Source organism: Pogoniulus pusillus, chromosome 6 (assembly GCF_015220805.1).
Source record: "Pogoniulus pusillus isolate bPogPus1 chromosome 6, bPogPus1.pri, whole genome shotgun sequence".
Taxonomy (NCBI): domain Eukaryota; kingdom Metazoa; phylum Chordata; class Aves; order Piciformes; family Lybiidae; genus Pogoniulus; species Pogoniulus pusillus.
The window spans coordinates 24713138-24735803 of record NC_087269.1 but is presented as its reverse complement, the minus strand read 5'-3'; the positions used below and the strand labels follow the sequence as shown (position 1 = coordinate 24735803).

The following is a 22666-nucleotide window of genomic DNA, read 5'->3' as shown; positions in this document are numbered from 1 at the left end:
CTCTGCCCTGAGCCTCCTCTGCTGCAGGCTGCACACCCCCAGCTCCCTCAGCCTCTCCTCACAGGGCTGTGCTCCAGGCTCCTCCCCAGCCTTGCTGCCCTTCTCTCAAGACCTTCCAGCACCTCAACATCTCTCTTGTATTGAGGAGCCCACAACTGGACCCAGCACTCAAGGTGTGGCCTGAGCAGTGCTGAGCACAGGGGCAGAAGAACCTCCCTTGTCCTGCTGCCCACACTGCTCCTGAGCCAGCCCAGGATGCCATTGGCTCTGCTGCCCACCTGGGCACACTGCTACCTCCTCTTCAGCTCCTCTCTACCAGCACCCCCAGCTCCCTCTCTGCCTGGCTGCTGTCAGCCACTTTGTCCTCAGCCTGTAGTGCTGCTTGGGGTTGTTGTGGCCAAAGTGTAGAACCCTGCATGTGGCCTTGTCCAATCTCATCCCCTTGGCCTCTGCCCACCCATGCAGCCTGGCCAGGTCCCTCTGCAGGGCTCTCCTACCCTCCAACAGCTCCACACCTGCTCCTAGCTTGCTGTCATCTGCAGACTCACTGATGCTGCACTCAATTTTGCTCTGAGCAAGGTTAGCTCTGCAGTGTCACAGAATGGCAGAATTGTCAGGTCTGGAAGGGATCTTAAGGATCATCCAATTCCAACCCCTCTGTCATGCCCAGGAACACCTCACACTAGATCAGGCTGCTCAGAGCCACATCCAGCCTGGCCTTGAAAACCGCCAGGAATGAGGCTTCCACCTCCTCCCTGTGTAACCTGTGCCAGTCTCTCACCAACCTCATGGCAAAGAACTTCTTCCCAAAGTCCAATCTCACCCTCTCCTCCTCTAGCTTGGATCCATTCCCCACCGGTTCTATCACTACCCAGCACTCTAAAAAGTCCTTCCCCAGCTTTCCTGTACCCTCCTCAGATCCTGGAAAGCCACAATAAGGTCTCCTGGGAGCCTCCTCCTCTCCAGACTGAGCAGCTCCAACATTCCCAGCTCGGTGTGCCTGTGGAAAGGGCTGGATCTTAACAAGGGCCTTGCAGAGAGCTGACAGATGACAGCAAGCAGAGGCTGCTGATGAAAAGCAGAAAGCAAACTTCCTCTCCATCCATTCATCATGCCTGAGGGCCAGTTCTTCCCTCCAGACACTAGCAAGAACACCTCCTCCTCTGCTTATCTGGCCCCCACCGGGAACAAGCACATTCCTTGGATAAACAAAACCTTCCAAATCCCGAGAGAGCAACCCAGCACTGCCAGGAGTTCTCTAGGCACAGCTGTTGTCCCAGGGCACGCTGACCACTGGGCTCTAAGCAAAGTTTATCTTGGGATCTAACTGCCTCCCAGCATCTGGGAAGCATCTCCTGCATGGATCAGCACAGGACTCGAGGGATGCTTGGGAATCTGACAGGTTTAGGAGCACAAATCACAGGATCACAGAGTGGTAGGGTTGGGAGGGACCTCCAGAGATCATCCAGTCCAACCCCTCTGCCAGAGCAGGGCATCCAGGGCAGGTCACAACACACAGGAACACATCCAGGCAGGCTTTCAAAGTCTGCAGACAAGGAGGCTCCACAGCCTCTCTGGGCAGCCTGCTCCAGGCCTCCAGCACCCTCACAACAAACAACTTTCTCCTCCTGCCCACAGGGAACCTCCTGGCTTTAGCTCATATCCAATATTACTTGTCCTATAATCAAGTGCCACCGACAAGAGCCTGGCCCCTTCCTCTTGGCCCCAGATCCTCAGATACATACAGACATGGATGAGGTCTCCTCTCAGACTTCTCCTCAGACTAAAACAGCCCAGGGCTCTCAGTCTTTCTTTGTAGCAGAGCTGTTCCAGTCCCTCCATGTTCCAGTCCCTCCATCATCCTCACAGCTCTCCACCTGCAGCCTCTCCAGCAGGTCCCTGTCTCTCTTAAACTGGGAAGCCCCAAAACTGCCAACAGAATCACAGCAACACCCAGGCTGGCAAAGCCCCTCAGGAGCACCAAGCCCAAGCTGTAACCCTGCTCTACAAGAGTCACCTTAAACCATAGCCCCAAGCACCACATCCAAACCACCCTGAAACACAGCCAGGCTGGGTGACTCCTCCACCTCCCTGGGCAGCTCATTCCAGTCCCTGACCACTCTCTCCATTAAAAACTTCTTCCTAATGTCCAATCTAAACCTCCCCAGCCTCAGCTTGAGGCCATTCCCCCTTCTTCTGCCTCCTATCACCTGTGAGCAGAGCCCAGCAGCAGCCTCTGCACAATGTCCCTTCGGGTAGCTGCAGACAGCAACCAGCTCTGCCCTCAGGCTCCTCTGTCCCACACTACCCATCCCCAGCTCCCTCAGTCTCTCCTCATCAGGTTTACTCTCCAGGCCCCTCACAGCTTCCTTGCCCTCCTCTGGACCCACTCCAGCACCTCCACAGCTCTCTTGTACTGCAGTGCCCAAGGCTGCACACAACACTCGAGCTGTGGCCTCACCAGAGCTGAGTCCAAGGGCACAGTCCCCTCCCTGCTCCTGCTGGGCACAGCAAAACAAGCCAGGATGCCACTGGCCTTCTTGGCCACCTGGCACACTGTTGGCTCACATTCAGCTGCCTGGGCACACTGCTGGCTCACATTCAGCTGCCTGGGCACACTGCTAGCTCATATTCAGCTGGCTGGGCACACTGCTAGCTCACACTCAGCTCCCTGGGCACACTGCTGGCTCACACTCAGCTCTGTTATAGCCCCCAGGTCCCTTTCTGCCAGCAGCTGTCCAGCCACACTGCCTCAAGCCTGCAGCATTGCTAGGGGTTGTTGTGACCCATTGATCTAAGCCTATCTGAGGCCCTCTGCAGAGCTTCTCTACCCTCACTCAAGTCAATACTGCCACCTCACTTGGTGTCATCTGCAAACTCACTGCTGACACTCTCTGTGCCTGAATCAAGGTGGCCAACAAAGATGTTAAAGAGAAGTGGTCCCAGCACAGATCCCTAAGGAACACCCCCAGTGCCTGGCTGCCACCTAGACTGAGCTCCACTGAGCACCACTCTCTGAGCCCTGCTGTCCAGCAGTGCTTTAGCCAGCAGCCAGTGCTCAGCCAAGCCAGCAGCAGCCAGTTTGTCTACGTGGGGAACAGTCTCAAAGGCTTTTCCAAAGTCTAGGAATACAACAGCCTCAGCCTTTCCCTCATCCAGTAGCCAGGTGATCTTGGCGTAGAAGGATATCAGCTTGGGCAGGCAAGGAGGAGGAGGAGCTGGAGCAGGTGCAGAGAAGGGCACCAAAGGTGGGGAAGGGTCTGGAAAAGAGGGTTGGGGAGGAGCAGCTGAGGGAGCTGGGGGTGTGCAGTGTGGAGAAGAGGAGGCTGAGGGCAGAGCTGTGGTACTGAGGGCAGAGCTGTGGTGCTGAGGGCCATGGCTTAGCCCCAGCCTGGGCAGAGCTGTGGTGCTGAGGGCCATGGCTTAGCCTCAGCCTGGGCAGAGCTGTGGTGCTGAGGGCAGAGCTGTGGTGCTGAGGGCCATGGCTTAGCCCCAGCCTGGGCAGAGCGAGAGAATGGCTGCTCTGCAAAGGCTTTCCCAACCTTACTGATCCTTTGAGTGGCTTTGGAGCTCTCTTTGTAGCACCTGGAGCAGTGGAAAGGGCTCAGACCTCACAAGGTTTGACTCATCTTATTTGCAGCTCATTGGAGCCTAACAAAAGGGAACTCTTTTCCTCCAAGGTTCCTCTAAGGATGGTTTGGGTCCCTGACACTGGATGTTTCTCTCTCCATAAGTGGGCTAAATTACAGAGCCCTGCATTTTAAAGAGCAGGAACAAAGGTCAGAGCCCAGGAGCTTTCATCTCTGCTGTCAGGATGAAAAGTGCTTCTATTTCCCCTGGCGGGTGTGGGAGTTCCCTGCAAGAAGGGAGCCCTGGAATGCTGGGGGAGATCACAGAGGCATTCCTGCCTGCCTTCTCAGCTGCTGTTCAGCACATGAATGAGGCTTGCTCTAACCAATTCATGCGGCCAATAAAAACCTCTCCAGTACAAAGCAGCCTTTCAAGAGCTGCTGAAGGATATAAAAGCAGAGAGCAGCTCAGCTATGATCTTATTTGAGGTGGGGAGAAAAAAAGCCATTCCTTGTGTTTCCTGTATGCTGGAAATCCTTCTGCAGGGGGTCACCCTCTGGACTTCGGTCCCTGAAGAGGTGAAGGTGAAAGCTGGGCGGGCAGCTGGTGAGCCAGGGCACTGGCACACACTCACAGAGCAGCCTTCTTGTGCAGCTCTTTGGCTTGGAAGAGACTTCCAAGATCATCCAGTCCCACCACCAACCCAGCACTATCGTGGCCACCAAACCAAGGCACAAGGTGCAGCAGTGTGCCCAGGTGGGCAAGAAGGCCACCAACAGCCTGGCACTGGATGGGCAATGGTGTGGCCAGAAGGAGCAGGGCAGAGATTGTGCCCCTGTGCTGGGCACTGCTGAGGCCACAGCTTGAGTGCTGGGCTCAGTTTTGGGCTCCTGTCTACAAGAAGGACATTGAGGGTCTGGAGCAGGAGAAGGGCAAGAAAGGTGGGGAAGGGTCTGGAGAAGAGGGCTGGGGAGGAGCAGCTGAGGGAGCTGGGGGTGTGCAGTGTGGAGAAGAGGAGGCTGAGGGCAGAGCTCGTTGCTCTCTGCAGCTCCCTGAGAGGAGGCTGCAGCCAGCTGGGGGTTGGGCTCTGCTCCCTAAGCTTAGGGGAGAGGAGATGGCCTGAAATTGTGCCAGGGAGGGTTAGGTTGGAGAGGAGGAGAAATGTCTTTGCTGCAAGAGTGGTCAGGGATTGGCAGAGGCTGCCCAGGGAGGTGGCAGAGTCCCCATGCCTGGAGGTGTTCCAGAAAGGTGTGGCCACGGCACCTGGGGCCATGGTTTAGTGGCCACGGTGAGGCTGGGTTGGTGGCTGGACTGGATGATTTTTGAGGGCTTTTCCATGAGTCTGGAATTCTACTAAAGCAAGGTAAAAGAAGCAAAAGGAGCAGGAAGTGCTGCACAGCAGAGTGTGGAAGGTGCTGTGCCAGGCAGGCTCTCCAGGGGCTGCTGGTTTCTTTCATGCTGTGCAGAGCCCCTACATGGCTGTAAATGTCTAACTGATTCCTCCCTCCACACTGCTCCACACGGACCCTGTGGACACTGAGTAAATGCTCTCTGCTCTCCGTATGCCTCTAACAGCTGTGCAGGGAGCTGCTCCTTGCTTATTTTTGCTTGGGAACTGAGATACAACTCCCTCGGGAAGAGGTCTGCAGACTCAGGGAGGACCCAAACCACTCATACTGAAAGGCAGAAAGCATAGAAGCAGAATGGCCTGGATTGTGTTAGAAAAGCCCTGACTTGCAATGCATGCAGCTCCTGCCACCTTCCTGAGTGTCCCTGAGTCATGCAGAAAGGTGAGAACATAGCAGGAGACAGAGCTACATCATCATGAACCCACTGAATCAGTAGCATGGAGATAACATCTCCATCAACAAGAGAGATGTTGAGGTGCTGGAAGGTGTCCAGAGAAGGCAGCAAGGCTGGGGAGGGGCCTGGAGCACAGCCCTGTGAGGAGAGGCTGAGGGAGCTGGGGGTGTGCAGCCTGCAGAAGAGGAGGCTCAGGGCAGAGCTCATTGCTGTCTGCAGCTCCCTGAAGGGAGGCTGTAGCCAGGTGGGGTTGGGCTCTGCTGCCAGGCAGCCAGCAGCAGAAGAAGGGGAGACAGCCTAAAGCTGTGCCAGGGCAGGTCTAGGCTGGATGTGAGGAGGAAGCTGTTGTCAGAGAGAGTGATTGGCATTGGAATGGGCTGCCCAGGGAGGTGGTGGAGTTGCCGTGCCTGGAGGTGTTGAAGCCAAGCCTGGCTGGGGCACTTAGTGCCATGGTCTGGTTGATGGGGCAGGGCTGGGTGCTAGGTTGGGCTGGCTGAGCTTGGAGGTCTCTTCCAGCCTGCTTGGTTCTATGATTATGTGATTTAATGACAGGGACAGTGGGATTGAGTGCACTCTCTAGAAGTTGTGAATGACACTGAGCTGAGGTGTGGTGGCCATGCCTGAGGGTCAGGATCCACCCAGAGGGGGCGGGACAAGATGGAGAGGCTGCCCAATGGGAACTTCAGGAGGGTCACCATAGACAGCTGCAAAGCTGGGACAGCCTCCACTATCAGGGCAGGCTGGGGATGAAGGGCTGGAGAGCAGCCCTGAGGAGAAAGACCTGGGGTGCTGAGGGTGCAAAGCTGGAGATGAGGCAGTACTGAGCACTGCCAGCCCAGTCCCAGCCTGCCCTGGGCTGGTCCACAGCAGTGTGGGCAGCAGGGGCAGGGAGGGGATTCTGCCTCTCTGCTGGGCTCTGCTGAGACCCCCCTGCAGTGCTGGGGCAGCTCTGGAGTGCTCAGCATAGCACAGACAGGGACCTGTTGGAGCAGGGCCAGAGGAGGGCACAGCAATGCTGGCAGGGCTGGCAGGGCTCTGCTGTGAGGCCAGGCTGGCAGAGTTGGGCTTGTTCAGCCTGCAGAGGAGAAGGCTCCAGGCAGAGCTTCTGGAGGCCTTGCAGTGCTTCAAGGGGCCCAGCAGAGAGCTGGGGACAGAGTTTTGAGCAGAGCCTGAAAGAGCTTTCCCAACCCAAGCTGATTCTATGAGCTACCAAAGAGTTAATCCAAGTATTTCATCCTTGCCTTTGCCCCCAAACTCCCTGCCTGATTTCTCCCACCCTTCCTGGGAACAGCAGCAAAGCTAAGAGGAAGCCTCTCATCAGCTGTTAATTCACTTGCTGGAGCCAGGAGAAGATGCTAAGCCATGGCTGGTATCCACGTGAGAGCAAGAGCTTGAACCTTGCCACCCAAGGGATCTGCTGCTCTGCTCATGGATTCTCCTCTCCTGCTGGAACCATCAGCTCTGCCATGCTGCAGCTGACAGGCTCAGCCAGAGAGGGGAGCAGGGGAGGAAGCTCTGTGGGACTGCTCCTCATTAGGGTGAGGTCACCCCCACGCACAACTCCAAGCTGTCGGTGCAGATGGAGCTCTGTCTCCTGAAAGAGGCCCTGGCAAGCTGGGGAGGCTCTGCACACTTCTGCAGTGCTTACAGAACATGTGAGAAATGCTCTGCCCCTCAGAAGGCGCAACAAATGTGAACCTGGAGAGTGTGGGGGATTGACCCGAAGGAAACCTGGAGGTGTTGGGCTAATTTTGGAGGCAGAATATGATTAACCAGCAAGAACCATTTGGGGCTCCAAAAGAAACTTCAGCTTAAAGACAAAGAAACTGCTGAAGCACACTGAGAGCAAGATGCTGCCTGAGCAGACAGGGAACTCTTCTCATCAGCTCATGTTCTGCACTAAACTCTTTCCACCTGGAGACTCAACAGTTCCAGCACAAACCAGCTCACATCTATGAGACAAACCATTCCTCACCCTCGTTTTCACTGCCACACTCACAGAATCTCACACAGTCCTATAACCCAAGTATGGCAGGGCTTGGAAGGGACCTCTGGAGAGCATCCAGTCCAAGCCCCCTGTCAGAGCAGGGCACCCACAGCAGCTTGCCCAGGAGCACAATGGCCAGGGGGGCTTGGAAGCTCTCCAGACAAGAAGACTCCACAACCGCTCTGGGCAGCCTGCTCCACGCCTCCAGCACCCTCACAACAAACAACTTTCTCCTCCTGCTCACATGGAACCTCCTGGATGCCACTTTGTGCCCACTGCCCCTTGGCCTGGCCCTGGGCACCAGTGACAAGAGCCTGGCCCCAGCCTCTTGCCCCCCTCACAGCTCCTTTAGCTCTTGCTGAGCATTGCTCAGCTGCCCTCTGGGGCTGCTCTTCTGCAGGCTCTCAGCCCCAGGGCTCTCAGCCTTTGCTGCTCACAGAGCTGCTCCAGGCCCCTCAGCAGCTCTGCAGCCTGCCCTGGACTCTCCAGCAGTTCCCTGTCTCGCTGGAATTGGGCAGCCCAGAACTGGACACAACACTCCAGATATGGTCTTACCTGGGCAATGTACGGATGGACAAGAACCTCCCTTGACCTGCTGAGCTACATTTCTTGCAGAGGGGTTGGACTGGATCTGCAGGGGAACCTTCCAAACCCCACCATGCTGGGAGCCTGTGGTGATGCACTGACAGATGCCACTTGCTTCATCACCCATCATAAGAAAGCTCCTGTTAAAGGCAAACCTTAGAGGGGAAGAGAAATGCTTGGCTTGTACAAAACAGCACCTAGGAAACACACCTTGCTGTCACCTCCCCACAGGCCAAAAGCTCCCCACATCCTAAGAGATCTCTGTCCAGAAGAATCCGAGAATCATGGAATCAGCCAGGTTGGAAGAGAGCTCCAAGCTCAGCCAGCCCAACCTAGCACCCAGCCCTGCCCAATCAACCAGACCATGGCACTGAGTGCCCCAGCCAGCCTTGGCTTCAACACCTCCAGCCACAGCCACTCCACCACCTCCCTGGGCAGTCCATTCCAATGCCAATCACTCTCTCTGACAACAACTTCCTCCTCACATCCAGCCTAGACCTGCCCTGCCACAGCTTGAGGCTGTGTCCCCTTCTTCTGTTGCTGCTTGTCTGGCAGCAGAGCCCAACCCCACCTGGCTACAGCCTCCCTTCAGAGAGCTGCAGACAGCAATGAGCTCTGCCCTGAGCCTCCTCTTCTGCAGGCTAAACACGAAGTCTTTCCTAAAGGAGCTGCTTTGTGCTGCTCTTTGCTGATCACACAGACCCCTAAGGAGCAGACACAGGTTGAAAATCCAAGCAGCCTGCCTGAGGCCAGGTGAGGAATAAAGCCATAGGGACACCTCCTCTCATAAGGCTCTCACTGAGATGCTGCCTTCTCTCCCATCCTTGCACCTATCCAAGAGTGAATGTTATGGAATCCTCCAGGCTGTGGTTCCCTGCTGTGGTTCCCTGCTAATGAACCAAGCTAATTACAGGCAGGATGAAGCCAGAGAAATGAAGTGCTTTAATGACTGGGATGTGGCAGAGTCAGTGGGGGACCTGAATCATAGAAGCCTAAGATGGGAAAGGTTGAGAGGGACCTGGAGATCATCCAGTCCAACCCTCTTGCCAGAGCTGGGTCATGTAGGTCAGGTCACACAGGCACACAGCCAGCTCGGGTTGGAAGCTCTTCAAAGGAGACTCCACAACCTCTCTGGGCAGCCTCACACCAAACACACTGGGTTCCAGTTTGTGCCTATTGCCCCTCAGCCTATCCCTACAGGCCCTTCTCAACACTCCATCCCCAGCCTGCCTGGAGGTTCCCTGCAGACACTGAAATGCAGCCCTGAGGTCTGCCTGCAGCCTTCTGTTCTCCAGCCTCAACAGCCCCAACTCTCCCAGCCTGTCCCCAAAGGAGAGCTTCTCCAGCCCTCTCATCACCTCCGTGGCCCCCCTCTGGACCTGGGTCCTGCTTCTTCTGGGGGCCCCAGAGCTGTTTGCAGTGCTGCAGCTGGGGTCTGAGCAGAGCAGAGGGGCAGAATCCCCTCCCTGTGCTGCTGCTCTCCCTGCTCTGGCTGCACCCAGCACACAGCTGGCTCTGGGCTGCCAGCCACCAGTGCTGGCTCCTGGGCAGTTGCTCACCAACTGACACCCCCAAGGCCTTCTCCTCCAGCCTGCTCTAGAGCCACTCAGCCTGAGGGCTGCAGTTCAGGCTTGTTGTTTTCTTGGAGGTGGAAATCAGCCCAGACCATGCCTAGGATAAACCCTAGATAGAACAAGACCAATAAAAGCACATCAAAGGTCCTAAAAGAAAAGCAGCCTCAAATTCGGGCTTCTGCTTGCTGAGAACTTTCAGCTTTGGCTCATGACTGAAAATCAACATAATTCAGCCCAAACCTGTATTGCCAAGGCTTCAGACCTGGGAGATTCAGCAGCTTGTGAGCTCAGGATTTCATCAGCTTCACTGAAGCAAGGGTGTCCTGGAGGGGATGACCCATTAGAAGCTTACAATTAGCCCAGCCCTCAATCTGTGGCTCCTCAGGAAGGGATCTTGTCAAAACCCAAGCAGGAGCCCACCAGAAAAGCAGACAAGCTTCTCCTTCAAACCTACCTGTATTTCAATGCTTTTATTTTCATTAAAGGGGGAAAAACATAAAAGAAGACTGAAGATAAAAAGATAAAATGGAGAGATGGAGAGGGAGAGGGAGTAGGAAAGCAGAAGGAGAAAGGGAGAATGAGAAAGGGAGAAGGAAGAAAAGGAAAAAAGGATAAAGAAGACAGAAAAAAGATAAAAAGGAGAAAAGGGGGGGAAAGGAGAGAAATAAAAACAGTCAAAACCTTAAACTCTTTGCACAAAATAGTAGAGATTCATGAAATGCCAACCCAAAAACTACAGGTGTGGACCCAGGAGAGGAGAGGAATGAGGCACTCTCCTCTTCAAAGAGAGGAACAGCAGCTAAGGATCCAAAGAATCAGGGAACCAAAATACTCAGGGAATCAAAATACTCAAGATGCTAAAGTACTCAAGGAGCCAAAACACTCAAGATGCTAAAGTACTCAAGGAGCCAAAATTACCCAAGGAGCCAAAGTACTCAAGATGCTAAAGTACTCAAGGAGCCAAAATTACCCAAGGAGCCAAAGTACTCAAGATGCTAAAATACTCCAAGAAACAAAATATTCAAGGAGCCAAAATACCCAAGGAGCCAAAATACTCAAGATGCTAAAATACTCAAGGAACCAAAACACTCAAAGAAATTAGATCCTCAAGGAGCCCAAACAGCCCAGGACCACAATTCTACAGGTCTCAGGAGGAGCAGCAGAGTCATTGTGTGCAGAGTGGAAAATGACAGCAGCCACTAGAGCTGCTTCCCTATGATAAAAGAGGCTGCAGACAGCAAGAGTGGAGCTGATGGATGAGCTCACATCCATCTCACTTAAACCAACATTTCAATCAGCCTAGGAGAACATCCCCAAGGTGTAGCTCAGCCTTCTGGGAAGAGGCTCTGGCTAAACGCTCAATCAGGAATTCCGAACCAGCTCAAGAGGTCAAATGCTCCACAGGAGTCACTTTGAGTCATGCTAAGTGCAAGGAAAGCAAGAAAGCAGGATGCAGGAGACCAACACTTCCAGGGGTTATTTGATTTTTGTGAGGAGAAAATACAAGGATGGTCCAAGGGCAGGAGCAGCTCTGCTGTGAGGACAGGCTGAGGCAGCTGGGGGTGTGCAGCCTGGAGAAGAGAAGGCTCCAGGGGGACCTCCGAGCTGCCTCTCATTTAAACTATATCCTTACGCTGAAAGGTCAGACTAGATGATCCTTGAGGTCCCTTCTCACCTGGTATTCCATGAATTTATGAGAAGGAGGAATGGTTTGAAGCTGAGGGAGAGGAAGGTTAGACTGGAGCTGAGGAAGAAGTTCTCGTAGTGACAGGAAGAGGGACAATGGCTTCAAGCTGGAAGAAGCTGGATTTAGATCAGAAATGAGGAAGAAATTCTTCCCCATGAGGGTGGGGAGACTCTGGAAAAGGCTGCCCAGGGAGGCTGTGGATGCCTCCTGCCTGGAGGTGCTTAAGGCCTTGAGTAAGCTGGGATGGTGAGAGGTTGGTCCCTGGGGATTCAACCTGTAACCCTGCTCTACAAGAGTCACCTTAAACCATAGCCCCAAGCACCACATCCAAACCACCCTGAAACACAGCCAGGCTGGGTGACTCCTCCACCTCCCTGGGCAGCTCATTCCAGTCCCTGACCACTCTCTCCATTAAAAACTTCTTCCTAACATCTGTCCCACACTACCCATCCCCAGCTCCCTCAGTCTCTCCTCATCAGGTTTACTCTCCAGGCCCTTCACAGCTCCGTTGCCCTCCTCTGGACCCACTCCAGCACCTCCACAGCTCTCTTGTACTGCAGTGCCCAAGGCTGCACACAACACTCAAGGTGTGACCTTATGTACAACCAGATGATGTACAACCAGAGAATGGTTTGGGGTGGACAGGCCCTCCAAGATCATCCATTCCAAACATCAACCTAACCCCACCAAGGACATTGAACCATGACCCCATGTGCCATGGCCACACCTTTCTTGAACACCACCAGGCATGGGGACTCCACCACCTCCCTGGGCAGCCTGTGCCAATCCCTGCCCACTCTTGCAGCAAAAAAAAATTCCCTCAGCTCGAACCTAACCCTCCCCTGGCACAATTTCTGTTCTAGATTCACTTCCTTGCATTTTCTAGCTGTTCCTAATTGTTGGTCCAATCTCTGCCCCTGAAGTCTTAATTCTCTTCTCAACCAAATGTATGTCCAAGACAACTTTTGTGTCTTTGGGCAGCTTCTCCTTGCTCTTCTAGCAGCCCTCTCTGTATGAGGGCATGACTTGGCTCTTCTCCCCAAGTCTTCAGTTGCCCTTATAACTGAATTTCAGAGTATTTAGGTAGCTCTGTAAATGTGCATAATGCTTGGCAAACAGAATTATGGAGAGGTTCTGCTCTATCCTTAGACATAATGCAATGAGTGGTGATGAAGTAATGGAGATGGAGGAAGACATTATCAAATGGAATGGGTTGTGGTGAGGAGCACAAATTCACTGGCTCCTTGTGATCTGCTGTTCAGTGTCCCCTCAGCTCTTCGAATCATAGAATGGTCTAGGTTGGAAGGGATCTCAAGGATCATCCAGCTCCATCCCCCTGCCCTAGGCAGGGACACCTCCCACTAGAGCAGGATGCTCAAGGCCTCATCCAACCTGGCCTTGAACATCTCCAGGGAGGGAGCAGCCACAGCCTCCCTGGGCAACCTGTGCCAGTGTCTCACCACCCTCACTGTAAAGAGCTTTCTCCTAAAATCCAGTCTAAATCTCCCCTCTGCCATTTCAAACCCATTACCCCTTGTCCTGTCGTGACAAGACCTTGTCAATAGTCCCTCCCCAGCCTTCCTGTAGCCCCCTCCAGATACTGCAAGGCCACTCCAAGGTCTCCTTGAATCCTTCTCTTCTCCAGGCTGCAGAGCCCCAACTCTCTCAGCCTGTCCTCATAGCAGAGCTGCTGCAGCCCTCTGAGCATCTTGGTGACCTACTCTGGACTGGCTCCAACAGTTCCATGTCCCTCTTGTGTTGGGGGCTCCAGAAGTGCACACAGGACTCCAGGTGGGGTCTGAGGAGAGCAGAGCCAAGGGGCAGAATCCCCTCCCCTGCCCTGCTGCCCACACTGCTCTTGCTGCAGCCCAGGACACAGTTGGCTGTCTTGGCTGCATGTGCACACTGCAGGCTCATGTTGAGCTTTTCATCAACCCAGACCCCCAGGGCCTGTTCCTCAGGGTTGCTCCCAGCCATTCCCCACCCAGCCTGTATCTGTGCTCACAGAGTTTAGTGAGTCTCAAGGCTCCAACCTTGCTGCAGGCAGCAGGGACATCTCCAACTAGAGCAGGTTGCTCGAGGCTCCATCACGTATAACCTTGAAAGGATGCAGGGACAGGGCCTCCAACACACCTTGGGGCAGCCTCTTGCAGTGTTCCACCACTCTCACTGGAATACCCTGCACTGCCTCCCAGCTCTAAACTTAATTCTTTACAAAACTCTCCTGGAGAAACCCACCTTGATGACTGTTGCTGAGAAGTCATAGAATGGCTTAGGTTGGGAAGGGTCTCAGAGATCATCACCAGATTTATTTCTGTCATCATCACCAGATGTATCAAACACAGATGTACCTGAGAAAACCATGGTGGGAACAGGTCTGCCCATCCCCCCCCAGAAGTCCTCACCCAAGAATGTGCAGAGGCTGAGCAGAAGATAAACACAACCTGGTTCTTAGCAGTGTCCTCTTGTTAGGGAGGTGAAGCAGTGACAGCACTGGACACAACCCCAAAGCCACTGTGGTGTGCCTCTGCTGGGGTGGTGGCTGGGAAGCAAGCCAAGATGGGCACTGGAAGCCCTCTCAATCTTGCTCAGAAAACACCAAATCATTCAAATACCATTTTAGAAGTAGCTTTTTATTCCCAAAATGCACTAGGTTGGAAGGGACCCTCCAAAGGACATCTTGCCCAAGCCCCTCCAGACATCAGGGACGTCTCCAACTAGAGCAGGCTGCACGGGGGCTGCTCACATGCTCCATGCCATGAGAGTCAAACAGACCAGAATGGAGACAACAGCACTAAGCTGCTGCTGATGGAACCACCTCTGGAATCCCAGAACCACAGACTGCACTGGGTTGGAAGGAACCTCTATAGTCCAAGCCCCTGCAGGCAGCAGAGACGCCTCCAACCAGAGCAGGCTGCACAGGGACACGTCCAGGCTGACCTTCAATGTCTCCAGGGATGGCCTCAAGCAGCCTGTGCCAGTTTCTCCCCACCCTCACTGGGCACAGCTCCCTCCTGCTGTCCAACCTACATCTGCCCTGCTCCACTTCCAAACCACTGCCCTCAGCCTATCCCCAGGTCATCCCCCTCTCACCTCCTGTCCAGATGCCCTAAAATCCAGAGGAACTTCCTGCTTCTCTTTCTCTCTGTCCTGCCTCCCTGCCTGCCAGCAGCACCCTGCTCCTGTTCCTCCTGGTTTTGCCACGTGGCTACCCTGTGACCTTCCTGAACCTACCTCCATCCATCCCCATCAATCTGGTTGCATATATATTTTGTGCCTTGTTTCCCTTCCCTATATCTTTTATGTAACTCCTCTAACCTTAAATACCTTTTATTGATTGTAAAAGTCTTTTAACTTCCAAATGGAAGCAAGACTTTTCTTTGGGTGTTTTACCCCTTTCTTCCCTCTCTACCTCTAATTCCTTTCTTTCCAAATGGGGGAGTGTATCCATGGTAGAACTGATCCCAGACCTCATCAAAGCAGTGTCTGTCGCTTGTCTGATGTCCTGTGGAGGAGCAATGGACAACCTGGAACCAAACCCCGCCTCATCAGGAGGAAAATCTTCGGTGTGAGGGTGCTGGAGCCCTAGAGCAGGCTGCCCAGAGAGGCTGTGGAGTCTCCATCTCTGGAGGCTTTCAGGACCCTTTGGGATGTGTTGCTGTGCAACCTTCTCTAGGTGATCCTGCTTTAGCAGGGGGGTTGGATGATCCCAGAGGTCCCTTCCAACCCCTACCACTCTGTCATTCTAAGCATAGGAACTCTTAATTCCTCCCATGCACTGCTGGGGCTTGAAAGGCCTCATCCTGCTCTAGGGTAGGGTGTCCCTGCCCATGGCAGGGGGGGTGGAACTAGATGATCCTTGTGGTCCCTTTCCGACCCTGACTGATTCTGTGATTCTGTGATGTGCTCTGGCATCCACCACTCCTGACTTCATCAAACAAAACCCCTCCTGAGTGAGCAAACTCTGAAACTCTGGGAAGATGAAGGAATTCAACCTGGGCCTGGAGAAAGTGCTTCACCTCAAAAGGGCAGGACTGGCATCCAGCTGCTTTGTGCAAGGAGTGCAGAGCATCTGCAGCTCTACCCTGCGCAGAGCCTGGCAGCACAGCACATTTAAAGGCTTTGGCCCTGGGAAGGTTTCTGTTTCCAAGAACAAATTGAGAGGTGAATTTGTGCACGTCCATGAGAACAGACACTGCTCTGAGACCTCACCTGAAACCTTCCATATCTGCTCAAAGGATGGGGGCAAGTGACAAACCTCCATCCTGATTAACAACTACAGGGTGGAGGGGTGAGAAGATAGGGCCAGGCTCTTGTCAGTGGTGCCCAGGGCCAAGGCAAGGGGCAGTGGGCACAAAGCAGAAGCCAAGAGGTTCCAGCTGAGAAGAAGGAGGCTTGGAGCAGACTGCTCAGAAAGGATATGGAAGTCTCCTTGTCTGGAGAGCTTCCAACCCCCTGTGGGCATTGCAATCACATAGCAGCACTTAATGGTGAGGGCTGGAAGGGAGCTCCAGAGATCATCCAGCCCAACCCCCATGCCAAGGCAGGAGCACCCAGGGCAGGGCACACAGGAACACATCCCGGTGGGATTTGAATGTCTCCAGAGGAGACTCCACAACCTCTCTGGGCAGCCTGCCCCAGGCCTCCAGCACCCTTACAGGGACAAAGTTTCCCCTCCTGTTCCTGGGGCACCTCCCAGCCCCATCTCCCTCAGCCTGGCCTCACAGGTGGAGTTCCACTGCCTGCAGCACCTTGGGGGCTTTGGACTGGACTCTCAAGCAGTTCCCTGAAGTTCTTCTTGACCTGAGTGGCCCAGAACTGGACATGATTGGCCAGGGGGTTGGACTAGATGATCCCCAGAGGTCCCTTCCAGCCACTACCCAGCCATTCTGCCACTGCTCTGAGATTTTACCCATCCAGATGCTGCAAAGTCTACCAGATGGCTCTAGTAACCGGGAAAGAGAATCTTATAAGCATCTATCCCTTTGCTTTGTGCCATCCCAAGGAGATAATTCCCTTTATGCAATCACAGAGACATGGAATTGTATTGGTTGGAAGAGCCCTCCAAGATCATCAGGTCCAACCACCAACCCAGTATGGCCATAACCACTAAACTATGTCCCCAGGTGCCATGGCCACACCTTTCTGGAACACCTCCAGCCATGGGGACTCCACCATCTCCCTGGGCAGCCTCTTCCAATCCTATTCTTGTAGCAAAGACATTTTTCCTCAGCTCCAAACTAACCCTACCCTGGCACAATTTCAGGCCATTTCCTCTCCTTCTGTTCACCTAGGCAGCAGAGTCCAACCCCCACCTCACCACAGCCTCCTTTCAGGGAGCTGTAGAGGGCAATGTGGTCTCCCCAGGGTTCCTCCTGCAAACTTGGACAGTGAGAGGTGCAGGCTGAAGTCAAGCTCAGCACCAAAAGGTGTCAAACAGATGGAATGGGCACCCTCCACTGCAGCACAGATGACACACACAGGACCAGTCACACTTGGCCTTGTCATCAAGAGAAGTTACCTGGACTGGGAAACTGAGGGGCAGGAGACAACCCAGCATCCAGGCAGGGAAGGGAGGAGGGAGCAGGACAGATGCTCCTTGGACACAACTCCACACTGCCCTGTCCCTGCATGGACTATGAAGCAACAGTGCAGGGGCTGCAACAGTGCTGGGGCTGCAGCAGCAGTCCCCTGCCCAGGCCCCATCCCTGCCAAAGCAGCCAGCCCAGTCCTGCTGTTAACAGGAGCAAGGCTGAAAAACCTGAGAAGGCAGAGAAGGTCCACAGGGCAGGCTCAGCAACACAACACTGCAGAAAAGCTGTAGAGGCTGCAAGCTTTGCTGCCTTAGCTGAGCTAAGAGAGTGTTGTGTCCCTCAGAACTCATTATCAGTGCTCTGGTGGATAACAACTTGTCCATGGCACAGCAATGTGCCCTTGTGGCCAAGAAAGACAATGGGACCCGGGGGTGCCTTCAGAGCGTGCCCAGCAGATTGAGGGAGGTTCTTCTCCCACTCTACTCTGCCCTGCTGAGACCTCATCTTGAGTACTGCCTTCAGTATTGGGCTCCCCAGTTGAAGAGGGACAGGGATCTGCTGGAGAGTGTCCAGCAGAGGGTTACGAGGATGCTGAGGGGACTGCAGCTCTGCCTGATGAGAGGCTGAGGGACCTGGGGCTGTTTAGTGTGGAGAAGAGAAGACTGAGAGAGGATTTGATAAATGTTTATCACTATCTGAGGGCTGGGGGTCAGGAGCGGGGGGACAGGCTCTGCTCACTGCTCCCTAGGACAGGACAAGGAGCAATGGATGGAAGCTGCAGCACAGGAGGTTCCAGCTCAACTCAAGGGGGAACTTCTTTATTACTGTAAGGGTCACAGAGCACTGGCACAGGCTGCCCAGAGAGGTTGTGGAGTCTCCTTCTCTGGAGTCTTTCAAGGCCTGTCTGGATGTGTTCCTGTGTGACCTGAGCTAGACTGTGTGGTCCTGCTCTGGCAGAGGAGTTGGACTCGATGAGCTCTTTGGGTCCCTTCCAACCACTGGCATCCTGTGAGCCTGTGAGCCTGATCAGCCTCTCTCCAAAGAGGGATGCTGCCATAGCTGGACACCCAGGTTGACCAAGCTTACGAACTCCTCCAGAGTAACCCACGTGATTGAAACAACAGAGCTAAAACAGAAGCAGCTTGCCTGTGAAGAGCCAGAGAACTTGGAAAGACCAAGACACCAAATGCCAACAGCTGGCATTTTGGAGAAGCAGAACAGACCACTGGTGACGCTGATCTTGATGTTCAGAAGATGTTCAGAAGAAACCTGACAGCTGCCAAGAAGAGCAGAACCTGAACCATGCTTCTGTTCCACCCAGACAACCAAAGCCTGCCACAGCAGGCACTGGGACAAGCCACAGATCCATAAAATAGGTTGGGTTGGAAGGGACGTTAAAGCTCAGCCAGTGCCAACCTCCATGCTGTGGGCAGAGACACCTCCCACTAGCCCAGGCTGCTGAAGGCCTTGTCCAAATTGCCCTTCAACACCTCCAGAGAGAGGGCATCCACAACCCCCACGGGCAACCCAGGCTCTGTGCAGAGGACAGAAAGGCACCATTTTCACTGCCACTGCAGAGAGCCCCATGTGCTTCATCAACATCATTCAGCCTGGGAGGTGGAGAGCCAGGACCACCGTCTCTTTGTTCTACCATCACCTCCATTTCCATCCCCTCTAATTCACAGAGCAGCCATCAGCACTGCCTGGAAGCCAAAGAGTGGGGGTTGAATTCCAAGAGACCTCAGTGCAAGGCCAGTAGCTTCCACTCTCCTCTGCTACACAGGGAGGCACACAAACCTAGCTGGAGGTTCTCCAGGCCAAACTGCTCCACTCAGTATTTCCACAATCAGATCTAGACAACAGCTTCTCCTTTACTCTCAGGCTTTGCCCAGCAAATAAGTTTTCATCTCTAGATGGGTTAAGGTAAAAGAGAGAAATGCCAGCAGTTGATGCCATACCTTCCATGACATACACCAGGGAACCCACATCTCCCTCCTTGATGATGCAGCTGTCTTTGCCATACTCCACGGGATACATACAATCCACAATCTCCTGGATCTGGGACAGTTCCAGGTTCTTCATGAAGTCATTGTCAAGGATTGCTTCCTTTATGAGCTCTTTGGACCTGCAGCAAACATAAAAAGATACAAGGGTTAACCATATGGCCAGCAGCAGGGCACAGCAGTAGTTGCTGAACTTCAGCTCAGCTGCAAACTGTCCAGATTGGAGAATCACAGAACCATAGAACCCTAAAATCAAGCAGGTTGGAAGAGAACTCATCCAGCCCAACCTAGCACCCAGCCCTGCCCAATCAACCAGACCATGGCACTAAGTGCCCCAGCCAGGCTTGGCTTCAACACCTCCAGGCACAGCCACTCCACCACCTCCCTGGGCAGCCCATTCCAATGGCAAATAGGGAGGTTCTCCTCCTCCACTCCTCTGCTCTGGTGACACCACACCTGGAATGTCCAGTTTTGGACTCCCCAGTTCAAGAGAGATGGCGAACTATTGGAGAGTCCAGCAGAGGCTGTGAGGACGATGAAGGGCCTGGAGCAGCTCTGTGAGCAGCAAAGGCTGAGAGCCCTGGGGCTGAGAGCCTGCAGAAGAGCAGCCCCAGAGGGCAGCTGTGCAATGTGTATCAATATCTGAAGGGTGAGGAGCAAGAGGCTGGGCCCAGGCTCTTGTCAATGGTGCCCAGGGCCAGGCCAAGGGGCAGTGGGCACAAAGTGGCAGCCAGGAGGTTCCATGTGAGCAGGAGGAGAAAGTTGTTTGTTGTGAGGGTGCTGGAGGCGTGGAGCAGGCTGCCCAGAGAGGTTGTGGGCTCTCCATCTATGGAGACTTTCAAGACCCATCTGGACATGTTCCTGTGTGACCTGCTCTGTGTGATGCTGCTCTGGCAGGGGGCTGGAGAGGAAGATCCCTGGAGGTCCCTTCTAATTCCTAATGTTCTGTGATTGCATGCATGAGAGGAGGCAGCACTGCTCCAGGAATAACACCACAGCTAATGCATTTCTTCAATGACTACATGGAAAATTCCAAGGCTACAGAATGCAGCACGACCAAGGCAGTAACCATGTCCCTGCACTGGGCACTGCTGAGGCCACACCTTGAGTGCTGGGCTCACTTTTGGGTCCCTCACTCCAATCCAAGGACCTTGAGAGTCTGGAGCTGAGGAGGGGTCTGGAGAAGAGGGCTGGGGAGGAGCAGCTGAGGGAGCTGGGGGTGTGAAGTGTGGAGAAGAGGAGGCCCATTGCTCTCTACAGTTCCCTGAGAGGAGGCTGGAGCCAGGTGGGGGTTAGGCTCTTCTATCGGTTGAGAGGATGAGAGGAAACACCCTCAGGTTGCACCATGGAAGTTTACAGACTCACAGAATGTCAGGGGCTGGAAGAGACCTCCAAAGCTCATCCAGTCCAAGACCTGCCAGAACAGCATCTCCTTGAGCAGATGACACAGGAACACATCCAGGCAGGTTTGGAATATCTCCAGAGAGGAGGTATTCCACAACCTCCCTGGGCAGCCTGTTCCAGGGTTCTGTCACCCTCACAAGGAAGAAATTGCTCCTCATGTTTCCATGCAACTTCCTATCCATCAGCTTCCACCATTGCCCCTTGCCCAGACATTGGGCACAGGCCACTTAGAATAGAATTATAGAATCACAGAATCAGTCAGGGTTGGGAGGGACCACAATGAGCATTCAGTTCCAACCCCCCTGCCATGCCCAGGGACACCCTACCCTAGAGCAGGCTGCACACAGCCTCAGCCAGCCTGGCCTCAAACACCTCCAGCCGTGGGGCCTCAATCACCTCCCTGGGCAACCCATTCCAGCCTCTCACCACTCTCCTGCTCAACAACTTTCTCCCACCTCCAGCTTTGCTCCATTCCCCCCAGTCCTGTCTCTCTGTGACAGCCTAAAAAGTCCCTCCCCAGTTTTTCTGTAGCCCCCTTCAGGTCCTGGAAGGCCACAAAAAGGTCACCTGGGAGCCTCCTCTTCTCCAGACCAAACAGCCCCAACTCTTTCAGTCTGTCCTCACAGCAGAGCTGCTCCAGCCCTCTCAGCATCCTCCTGGCCCTGCTCTGGACACACTCCAGCATCTCCACAGCCCTCTTGTCCCAGGGGCTCCAGAACTGGATGCAGGACTCCAGGTGGGGTCTCAGCAGAGTGCAGCAGAGGGGCAGAATCACCTCCCTGGCCCTGATGGCCACACTTCTCCTGATGCAGCCCAGGCTCTGCTTGGCTTTCTGGGCCGTGAAGAGCACACTGATGGCTCCTGTTGAGCTTCTCCTCAGGGCTGCTCTCCAGCCAGGCACTGCCCAGCCTGCATTGGTGCTTGGCATTGTCTCCACCCAGATGCAGGACCTTGCCCTTGGTCTTGTTGACCCTCCTGAGGTTGGCTTGTGCCCACCTCTGCAGCCTGTGCAGGTCCCTCTGGATGGATCCCTGCCCTCCAGCCTGGCTGCTGCACCACACAGCTTGGTGTGGGCAGCAAACTTGCTGAGGCTGCACTCAGTGCCTCTGTCCATGGCACCCACACAGATGTTGAACAAGACTGGTGCCAGGACTGATCCCTGAGGAACTCTGCTTGTCACTGGCCTGCACTTGGCCATGGAGCCATTGACAGGCACTCTTTGGGTGCATCCATCAAGCCAGTTCTTTATCCATCAGTGCTCCACCCATCAAACCCATGTGTCACCAGCTTGGAGACCAGGATGTGGTGTGGGACAGTGCCAAAGGCCTTGCTGAGCTCCAGGCCACTGCCATCAGTGGCTCACCCCTCAGCTATGGATGTTGTGACCTGCTCATAGAAGGCCACCAGGTTTGCCAGGCAGGATTTGCCCTTGGTGCAGCCATGCTGATTGTACCCAGACACCTCTTCACTGTTGTCCTGTCTCAGTAGTGCCTTCAGGGCACAGAGGTGAAACTGACTGGCCTGGAGTTCCCTGGCTCCTCCTTCCTACCCTGTTTGACAATGGGGGTTATGTTTCCCTTTTTCCAGTCAGTGGGAACTGCACCAGACTGCCAGGACTTGGGGAATAGAATAGAGAGGGGTTTAGCAACTTCATCTGCCAGTTCCCTCTGCACCTGTGGGGTTATCCCATCGGGTCCTGTGAACTTAAACACTTTCAGGTTCTTCAGGTGATCACAAACCGGATCTTCACTTATGATGAGTCAGGGTTGGAAGGGAACACAAGGATCATCTACTTCCAACCCCCTGCCATGGGCAGGGACACCTTATCCTAGATCAGGCTGGCCAGAGCCTCATCCAGCCTGGCCTTAAACACCTCCAGAGAGGGGGTCATGGTTTCATGGCCATGGTCCTGGACTGGATGACCTTGGAGCTCTTTCAAACCATCAGTGATGGCTCTAGGGAACAGATGTGCAGTGCTGGCTTGGCACATGATGGGGCTGGAAGGGCCACAGTTCTGAGAAGCCACTCTGCAAAGCTGAGCTGCTGAAGGTACAGATTGCAGAGCTCAAGCATCCCATGGGAGATAATCCAACTGGCTGCGGGATACGAGCAGCCTCTGCCAGCGGTGTGCTACGGCAGGAAGCCTGCAGCTAAGCCACTGCTGGCTTGCTCCTGATTTTCCTTTGATGCTTTCCATGGCTGCAGCTAAAGTGCTGACCACACAAGTCCTGCTCAGGTGACCCCTCCAAGCTCCCTTTCACACTGTCAAGATCAGCTTCATCCAGCAGCCACTGCACTGTGACCACCCTCCTATGACATTCAGCAAGAAACCTGTAAAGCAACTCCTGGAATTAATAGCTGAGAACCTTCAACCTGCACCCACATCACAGCTGGAGACCCTAAAATACCCACAGGGTGGACACCAGGTCCTCTGGTTCCCTGCTGTGAGGCCGGGCTGAGGGTGTTCAGCCTGGAGAAGAGAAGGCTCCATCGAGCTCCTTAGAAGGTACCACAGAGCT

The 22666-nt window shown here is 54.2% G+C and overlaps 1 protein-coding gene across 1 annotated transcript in view; it reads right to left on the bottom strand.

Annotated features, from left to right (window-relative positions):
- PRKG1 (protein kinase cGMP-dependent 1) overlaps positions 1 to 22666 on the bottom strand; it is a 439344-nt gene that overhangs the window by 371202 nt on the left and 45476 nt on the right. The window contains exon 2 of the mRNA XM_064145000.1: positions 18699 to 18865. Coding sequence (XP_064001070.1) covers positions 18699 to 18865 — 167 coding nt within the window. The remainder of the gene's footprint in view (positions 1 to 18698; positions 18866 to 22666) is intronic.